The 10171-nt window shown below is 40.0% G+C and overlaps 1 protein-coding gene across 1 annotated transcript in view; it reads left to right on the forward strand.

Annotated features, from left to right (window-relative positions):
* The window catches only part of LOC111662577 (complexin-2), a 39225-nt gene extending 30162 nt beyond the window's left edge, over positions 1-9063 (forward strand). The window contains exons 3-4 of the mRNA XM_023416474.2: positions 2477-2652; positions 2830-9063. Of these exons, the coding sequence (XP_023272242.1) occupies positions 2477-2652; positions 2830-3027 (374 nt within the window). The 3' untranslated portion in view covers positions 3028-9063. The remainder of the gene's footprint in view (positions 1-2476; positions 2653-2829) is intronic.
* The last annotated feature ends 1108 nt before the right edge of the window (positions 9064-10171 follow it).

A 10171-nucleotide genomic window follows, 5' to 3' on the forward strand; every position in this document is an offset into this window, starting at 1 on the left:
CTGTGAGCTAATTTGTCATCCTCGGGTTTTCTGCCACCACAAAGCGCAGCAGGGCAATTAGTACCACTGTGTGAGTCTGCTGCAGAGCGACAGGACCGGCCACCCCTGGGTCCACAAACCCAAGAGGGAACCACACAGTCCTTAAAGCCACATTTCTTCAGAGCCATTTACTCCAAAATGTTCTCTCTTGTGCTTAAAGAGGCAGTAACTCAGGTTTTTACTGCCACATAACACTAAATGACCACAATATGTCCGTGAAGGTTGATGGGTGGGTAATCAATAACAATGTCGGAAACATTAATGTTTAATGACATTTCTGGTTCCCAAACTTCTCTGTCAGTCATGAACTGACCAAAACTTCCACCTTCTCTAGTTGCTATGTGCAGAAGTTTTAGGGAGAAACTATTTAAAAAATATATTGGCGTTGAATGTCTTTGAGCGTTATCAGCTCAATATTGCCACACTGCATGATCATTAGCCTCATTAGCTGAGGCTTACAGGAATTTCGTCATTAGTTTTAGAGGGAACATGAACACAGCTATCTTGGTGTAATGGACAGGTAGAAAACCCACTGGGAATTATAAATGTGTTTGCACCACATTTTAGTGAAACCGTCCATTAGCTGTTGCTATTGGATAGTCTCCACTGTGTAAGGCATTTAAAACAGGAATACGGTCAGCGTAACTTAGCCTGTCTTTAGCATGTGTCCTGCGTAGAAGTCAGCTACAGAGCCTATGGGAGACGATGCGGAAAATACACAGCTTTTCATTGTTCATACGTTTGCCTTCCCTCAAACACTGTCCTCAGTGGTGAAACATATTTAGCCTTGATTCTGGCTCTGGCTAAAAAAAGCCACTGGATGGCAAACTAGGTCGGCAGAGGCAGATCAATACCCAGATGAAGTTTTCTCTCCGCCGGAGGATCCATAATTCATACACTCTCAGGTGGTCCTGTATTTACTATCGATCAAAGGGAGGCAACAACAGCATTATCGATAGGCCGGAGGGAGTCGCTTTCACATCTAGGAAGCAGCTTCTGTCACAGATAAAGAGGTGAGTCTGGTGTAAGAGCAGCGACTGAAGCGGACCACTGTGCAGGAGCCTCTGTGCATTTAACCCCCCAGAACCTCCAGTCCAGCCGCCATCATCAGCACCTTTTCATTATCAATTAACATGTCAGTTATTTTTTAATTAATCACTCTATGAAATGCAATAAAATAGTCAAAAAGGCCTGTCACAATTTCCCAGGGTCCAAGCTAATGTCTTTAAATTGCCTTTATTGTCCAAGCAACAGTTTAAAACCCAAAGATATTGAATTTACATTGATATAAACAGAGTAAAGCAACAAATTCTCACATTTGAGAAGCTGAATCTAGAGCATGTTTGGCATTTCTACTTTATAAATAACTTTAAATTGTTTTAATAAAAATGGCTGCTGCTTCATTTTCTTTCAATCGGCTAATCAATTGATTGTTTCACCACTAGTTTAGATAGTTCGTTTAGCCCTCAAACTCCAGTTTCCACCATTTGCAGTGACCCGACACTCGTAAAGCTTTAGCTCTCCTGCTGAAGTACAGCGCCCTCTCCCTGTAATGTGCCATGAAGCGAACACATATCACTTGCACTAATCTAGGTGTAATCATTCAGGTATAAATCAGAGTGAGCGTGTTGCCTGGATGCTGAGGTAAAGGTAGGGCCGACAGATGGTTGACACCGGATGGAAGAAATGTGTCTTCCTCTGTCTCAGTGGTTCTTTGAAGCGTTTCCAGCTGGCTCCTCTTCTTCCTTCTTGTTTTCCAAGACGCCTCAAGGATCCTCAGGAAACACTGTCAACATATAATCCCCAGAACTGCTGACAGTGTTTCATAGTTGGAAATGACACGCGTGGGTGTCAGTGTGTATGTGGTCTGTTATTTGATGACTTCATTTGTATATATCGTATGAATTTAGCAAATCTTTGACAGAAGGAATGAATTTCCTTGTTTTTTTAACCCTTGACTTAAGCTCAGGTTTTATCACATGATCTTGGCTGTGGGAAAGGAAGCAAATGTTCTTCCTCTCCAAGTAACTACAACCTCTTAAGTGTCCTTGAGCACAACACCTCCAGCTGCTACAAACTATTTAAAGAAAAGGTACAGGGGGAGAAAATTGCAGGGTAATTCAAGAGTGTTGCCTGAGTATAGCAGGTGGACGTACTGCAATATCGCTGTGTATCGGTAGCTCTGTCCAAGGCTGCAATATGATGCAATATCAGTTTGCTTGTTCCATTCCTATGGTTTTACTCTTTGGTACTGAAGTAGTACCACTTTATTCTCTACACGCACAGTGGAGTACGGAAGCAGAAGATCGACCTCCTGGAGTATTGAAGCCACAGAGATGTTTAGATCTGACATGAAATGTCCTGACAAACGTACCCAGATTGGAAAGCAGCTCATGTTTAACTGTGATATCCATGTTTTGTTTTTTTTACTGTCCAGGAGCCACCAAAGACATGGGTAAGATGCTGGGTGGGGAGGAAGAGAAGGATCCGGATGCAGCCAAGAAGGAGGAGGAGCGGCAGGAGGCGCTGAGGCAGCAGGAGGAGGAGAGGAAGGCCAAACACACCCGCATGGAAGCAGAGAGGGAAAAAGTACGACAGACCATCAGGGACAAGGTGAGAAAACACTCAGTGGTCAGTGGCCCAAAACAGCATCCAGCACGTCACGCCAATGTACACCTTGTACTGTTTTAACAGCTGCTAAGCAAACTGCTAAACTGTCCCTGTATCTTAATTCTCATTCACCCTAAGTTTCTTTCCCTGCATATCACCTCTCGTCCTCTCTCCTTTCAGTATGGACTGAAGAAGAAGGAGGAGAAAGAGGCGGAGGAGAAAGCAGCCATGGAGCAGGCCTGCGAGGGGTCACTGACACGTCCAAAGAAGGCGATCCCGAGGGGCTGCGGAGATGACGATGAGGAGGACGAGGAGAGTATCCTCGACACTGTCCTCAAGTTTCTGCCCGGACCTCTACAGGACATGTTCAAGAAGTAAAAGAGAAGCAAATCAAACGAACCCTAAGTTCAGGGTCCAGTCTGGCCTGGGCCAGGCTGCGGGGCAAAGGGAGGAGGGGATCTTTGTGTCAGGGACTCTGGGTTGAGCAAACGTTGAAGGTTTGGGGAGAGGAAAAACTGGGGGACTTGAACTGGTTGGGGTATTTGTAAGCAAGAAGGGTTTGAGTTTAGATTTGGGGCATGTAGAAGTTGTTGGGATTCGGGAGGAGGGTTCTTGCCAAACTGTTAGAGGCTACACACTGCCTTTCTAGAAATCTTTTACTTTCTTCTTTTCTACTCCTCGACGATTGCGTCATTCTTCCCCCTTTTATTTGCCACAATTTGCTGTACAACCTTTCAACTGCCACTTAGCACATTTCTTACAATTAGTATGTTTTTTTGTCCTTTTTCTTGTTGTTATTTTTACACCTGTTCAGATAAGACATTTTGATTGGTTGGCCATCATCTGTTGGTGACCAATGCAGAAGAGTATTCCCTTAAAAGAAGGGCAGTTGACACTTCTGTCCTCTTGCCTCTGTGGTTTTTCAAATGTCACTGCCACCATGTTTTCCAGTAGATGGAGCATGTTTTGTTAATTTCAGTGGGTGTTTTCTACTTTTATGAACCTGGCGTAGGTCTTTATATTAAAAAAAATAAAATAAAATCAGCATTTGAGTTTTTAGGACATGTGCCTTCATATCATCTCCTCCAGCAGAGGAATTGTAAATGAGGGTTTCATTTTAAGTCAAACAGGTGTACAGTTGTTGGTCGCATGCAGGCGCGTGTTCACAGATACAAAGATCAGACGCTTTTGGAATAATGTATTTGATATTAGTTTAGCTAGCTGGTGTATTTTTGGGTTTCCAAAAGTTCAAAGCAGGGACTTCTGGAAATTCCAAAGATTCAAAGGCTTAAAAGTCTAAAAACTACTTAAAAACATAATCCACTGGCCACAAGCTTCCAAAGATCTGATTGCTGAAGAAGGTTTTATTTCGTGCCTACTTTCACCTCTAGTTTTACAAAAGCTAGACTTTCTAGGCCTGTCAGCTAGTTAGACTGCCATCATGTGAAAAAAGTAAAACACAAGATCTTGAACATGTCGAGAATTCATGTCAGCATATGAATTTAAAATCAAGGTATCATCCATGAAAGCAAACAAGACACTTTGTACATTGTTTGAATCCCATTTTCAAAAATAAATCACTGCAGTTTGTCGGAAAGTACAGATTTAAACACAGCTCAAAGTAAAGGTCGAACCGAGTCATCATGATTTTAGGTAGTGTGGTCCCCATTGACAATCAAAGCATTAACCATTGGGAAACAGTTGGGGTAGCTGGTACTGTACATGTTGTCATTTCCTGTCATGCCATCCATGATTGGATAAAAGTGGGTTCTACATTAAGCACTTGACTAACTGTTGCTTTTAAGTGGCTCTTAATTTGAACTATTTATTCATACTTCTTTTCCTTTTTTTCTACTTTACATATAAGTGCAAGCGCAAGACAATGTCTGGGTTTTTTATAATTTAATTATTACTTTTTTTGCAGATTTGTTTTAGTGCAACCGAAAATGTGATTTAATTCACATTCCAGCTGAGCTAACATTCCTCCTCATCTTTTAATGCATAAGCTTACCTTGACCGAATTTCATCAACATCGAGACCAAAGAAATACTGGTGAGACCTTACTATTTCTTTTGTCACTGCCGAAACGAAGGCATGCATGCCGAGCTCGTTTTCTTTTCTTTTTGATGTGTGAGGCCTGTGGGAGAATTTATCCATCCCAAAGACCACTGCTAAACTAAAATGATACTCTCCTGTTTCCACTAAAGTATTCCATGGCTAAACACGACTAGATAATTGAACCGTACACTGAGAAAAACTGGTCCGTGAGTTGTCGCATCTCACTGCCCAAAAAGAGCTCATTCAGAGTTGCGTATATTCTGCATCCTGCATCTCTTAATCCAACAAAATATCATAGTGATTTGTCATATAGCATTTACGTAGATGTGCTGTAAATGGAAACAATCTCTATTTAGTGAAACTACCTGGATATATAGACATTTATCAATAAAACAAAGCATGTTGGTTATTCCTAAATGAACCGGTGGCTTTTCAGTGGTTAGTTATGCGACGATGTAAGAGTAATACATTGTTCCATGAGTTTGTAACTTAGAATAACTTAAAGGATTAATAAGACTAATGATGAAGTTGTCATAATCATTATAAGAACATTTTCCTTCTTTTCATTTTCTAGCTCAGATAGGACTTTTCACTAGACGAAGCCATATTGTTTAGATTGCAATAATTACTTAAAATGATGAAAAGAAGATATTTCAGCATTGAACGTTATCTGTCTCATATTTGTTTTCTGGTAAAAAAAAAACAAAAAAACATACGAAAGATATTTGCATATCTGTTTGTAAATCCTCACCATTCTTGTATCTTTAAACATGTATACTAATGTATACGCAAGGAAAATGTACGTAGAAAAAAGAAGCCATTGTTATAATTGTCTCAGTGTACTACACGTACTCTAAGTGTGTGTTTATGTGTGTGTGTCTTTCTACGTGTCTGTGACGTGAGACCATGTCTTTGATTCATATAGTCCTGGTTTATACTACGTAAATGTGTCTTTGAACTATTTTGTGCACAGGCAGAAACTGGGGCACCTCCCTAGTTGTGCCATGTCTATAAAAAAAAAAAAATTAATACTTAACACATTCCTTTCAAATGTTGAGCATGCAAATGTTTGGTAGAGAAGAGAATACACCAAATGTCAAAAGACAAAAAAAAAATAGACAATTTCCTGTTTCTGTAGGAATCTCCAGGCAACAGAATCATGTGCATTGGATCCAGAAGGTTCGGCTGTACGATGAGCTTGTTGAGTGTCCGAAGTGCTTTGTTGACTGAGTGGAGCTTTGATGAGGTTTAAGGCCGTGATCACACAGGAGTTTGGTTATTCAGCTGAGACGCTGAGACGCTTAACTGAGGGGCGTCACTACAACAAGCTAGCTATGCCCCAATTCCAAAATAGAAAAATATAACAAAAATGTTGGTCACGGTTCCAAAAAAGTAAATATAAAAACCATGTGACCAGTTGATCACTTTAAGTTTAGGACAGTTTCTAAAGCAGGTTCCTTACAACAGATCCCAGCTCTGATTGTAGCCCCCCGCTGCTCACAGTTTAACATGAATCCAATGCTTGTTACCCACAATTCAGAATATTTTCATGACCTTTAATCCCAACTTGTACAAGTTCTGCAAAAACACAAACATCTTACTGAAGGTGGCGGAATTTTTCTAACAACACTACAAATTTGCAGGTGCAGAGCTCTCAGTCCATTACACAGCTGTGACCAAAGATGTTTCCAGCTGCAGTCAGGTGTGTAAAGTGAAAGCCATCACGCAGCAAATTTAAACAACTGTATTGGCTAAAAAGGAAGCATGTAGGGCAACACACACTAGCAGCGTATGCTTTGTTAAATTGATGCACACTCGTGTGTCAGGATACGCCAATGTCCTATGGCCAAACAGCTTCGACTCAAGTTAGTTCATGTATGGCCACGATACCCTGACTGCCTCTTGAGCCTGCTAAAGCAACCAAGACATGTAAACTCAAACTAATTAGTCAGATGAAGATGATTTGAATTCGATTTTTCCAGCGACCAAGAGACAAACTCGTCCTCTGTGATCACGGCCTGAAGACGTCAACTCTCAGATTTATTAAGGCTTTTAAAAGGAAAATGGGGGACGTGCAATTTAAAAAAAAAGAATAGATACTTAACTAAAATATTTTCTTTTTTTGGTGTAGTACTAAAGATTTTACTCCATTTTTATTTCAGTGTAAAGTGAATCATGTAAATCCCCATGTCTCTGTATAAGAGACCTGCAGAGAGCTTTTTTCTAACCCAGTCGCACGGCTCATATTCATAAACTAACCACCCATGTTGGAATAATGCATGAGCGTCAGCCACATAGGATAAAATGGTTGCATTGATTATGAGTGTGGTATACTTTGAGTTGTCTGCGGAGAATCTACTCGGTTTATTTGATTTATTACATCGACACAGGGATTTACACAATTCCCCCTGCACCTGAGGACAGGACAGTTTCACCTACAGCGCCTGGAGTAAGCTTTTTCAAGTATTGTATTGCCCCAGGGTGGATAGGGAAAAGGGGGAACATAAATCCTGGACTAGGCTTAATTCATGGGCCCTTCATGGAAACTACAGCCATACATCCTCTGTATGTAAAATAGTCTCTCAGCGGGACTCGTCTCGAGGCGTCACAGCATGTGAACTGCCTTTGAAAAGGGCTATTACCATGTCATCTGTATGTGAGGTTAGTGGTAACTCATCTGTCGCATCCGTGCTTGTCCTGATTTGACGTATTGTCGTTTTATTAACTCTGGTTGCATGAGATCCTTCAGTGTGGAAAACTGTGTTTGTAGAGCGACATGTTGTTTTAGATACAGTCTTTGGTTTGATGTACATTAGTGTAAAAACAAGGAGTTGTTCTTTAAGTAGGGGGTTATAATCAATAAGGATTATTTTACATGGAATATATAAACTGTATATTTTCCTAACAGATCTAGATGTGGGTGAATGAGAGGGAAGAAAAACGCAAGTGTAGATTTTGAAATGAAAGGCCGCAAAGACGTGAAACAGCTACATCATCTCCTGGCAGGTGTTTCCTCTGAAACGTCTCATCTCTACCCATTTATGGGATGTTTTGTTTTTCGGGGAGACTCAAGCTAAAGAGACTGCAACCGAAAAACTGGATTATCAAAGCATCTTCTGTTGTCAGGAGCACAGAAACATTCAGAGATCTGAGAAACAGGCTCGCCTCAGAACTGCCATTCAAAACCACAGTTCATCCTCCCTCAAACAAACAAACAAACAAAAAGATTCTCCATTAGGTTCGGTGATTTTCTCATGACTGTTACAATATATCGACACAAAAGAATTTACACTGGCAGAGTCCAAAAGATTTGCCATGGATGTTTACTTATTAAATATAACGTTATGAAATGCAATGACTGAGATGGAGAGAATATTTTAGGATAAAAACTTCCCTTTAAACTGTATTGTTCATCCAACTCCAAACGAGGCGTGACTCTTCCTGAACGCAGCGATGATGCCATAACATTTGCCTTTTTCCTAACATTTTTAACGTGAACACATGACTATTATTGTTACTGCCCTGCTGAATCCTGCCAGTAGATCTAGAGGTGAACACTTAGTGAATGTTTTACCGAGACACCGCGCCCGTCTTATCACCATGTTTACTTTTCCCGCCGGCGGAAGTCGATGTTTTTGGTCAGCTCCTGTTAGCTGTGAGCACAACTGTTACTGTGAAGAGAAACTCTGTGATACATTCCAGTCTTTTTTGGCATTTTGCACTAGAGTACGTTGAAATGTTACACTGACAACGTTATGGCATCCAAGGAGTCACTGCTATCAGCTGGCTGTGTTTTATTTCCTGTCCGCCAGCCATCGAAACAGTAAAGTTGAAAGGTATGATAGGTAAAAAAAAACAACAAAAAAAAAACTTATCCACCACCATAGTGACTGAGGTTCAATACCTGGCAGGCGTCCTTTAAGTTTGGCCACAAGTGCCAACCAACACATTTGGTGTTGTTCAAAAGTTTGCTGATGATGTGTGACCATGTCCAGCTCTCAGTGGAGGGGCCGGTTATTATGTGGATGTAGACTGGTGACAACATCAAAATTGTAAAAGAAATGGGTGAATTCCAAAAAAAACGTTTATTAAAAAAGGGACAAACAACTGAAAAAGGGAAAAGGATTTTTATGTGAATCAAGAGGATCTTTCGTTTTAATTCAGGGTGAAAATAATTTCAGGGTGCAGAGGTTAAGAATGTAAAATATGAGTTCTTTTGCTATTTTTTTCCTTAATTGCATGTCATATACTGTATGTGGAGCCCAATCACTGTAAAACTGTCTCATAAATGGAAATGAATCATTCTTTTTGGAGATTAAATGCATAACACAAATAAAAAGGTTTATAAAAAGCTTACCTATGTTTTTATTCTCTATTTTGCTTGTCTATACTTCAATGGTATTTTTTCACAAACTGTTGGTTTCAGTAACTAAGAGAGCGCAATGCAATCAAAAATATTTTTAAGAAAACTTTTCTCAGAATTGAGACTATGTTGTTAAAAAAAGAGCAGGAATTATTATTATTATTATTATTATTTTTAAAGAAAACTTCTCTAAAAAGACAAAATCCTCTGTTTTCCCCAATTAACTAGATAATTATCCCAGAATTAATGAAATAAGCAGAATTTCTCAAGTGCATGTGTTATGCTTCCACACAGTAACTGCAGAGAAGTCATTGTATTTGTTTAGTTTTATATGAAGTTTTATCTCAAGTCATATGGGTAACCATTACTGCTATTTTAAGCTCTGTTTACTGTTTGATATTATACTTGGTGTATAGGCTGGAAGGGTCGCAGGTAGCTGGGAGAAAACAACCAGTTCCTCAGCTAAATAATAAAATAGAAAACACCCATGTTGATCAGCAACAGCCAAAAGACTTTGTAGGAAAAAAAAAACCTGATATGAATAGCTCATAAATGACAATAAAAACTGGGCTACTTGTGCTAGGCAGAACTAGCATAATTCTTAGCTAATGACTTAGCCACATCTTCTAGTATCAATTCACGGTGCAGTTGTTGTTTCAGTTGAACTTGATCTGTCTCCAGTTGAAAATAAGAAGCCGAAAGTCTAAAAGAAACACATTAGTTTAACAAAACAATTGTAAGAAGCAAATCTGCCGACTTTATCAGTGTAAGCAGTGTAATAGCGCCACTAAGCTTATGCATAGTAACAGTAACTAAGGGGCGGGGCTTCGCTCAGAGCGGAAATTGATTCGAATCAAAATGGCGCACGTTCACCTACGAGAGAAGCACCGATTTGTTTACCACCGGTACTAAAAGTTCGCTTGTCATGGATGTTACTCCCATCTTAAACATAAAGTCACTGTTGATCGGCCAAGATGTGTCTCCTGAGTGAACTGCAGTTGATACTGAAGACATGAGGTAAAAAAAACTAACAAAGATGGATTACTTGATAGATGAGTGCTTGCTCTGGATTTCTTTTTGGATCTGTGAAGTTTTTTGTGG

Source organism: Seriola lalandi, unplaced genomic scaffold, assembly GCF_002814215.2.
Source record: "Seriola lalandi dorsalis isolate HSWRI2012SDOR001 ecotype SW California unplaced genomic scaffold, Sedor1 jcf7180002054565, whole genome shotgun sequence".
Classification (NCBI taxonomy): domain Eukaryota; kingdom Metazoa; phylum Chordata; class Actinopteri; order Carangiformes; family Carangidae; genus Seriola; species Seriola lalandi.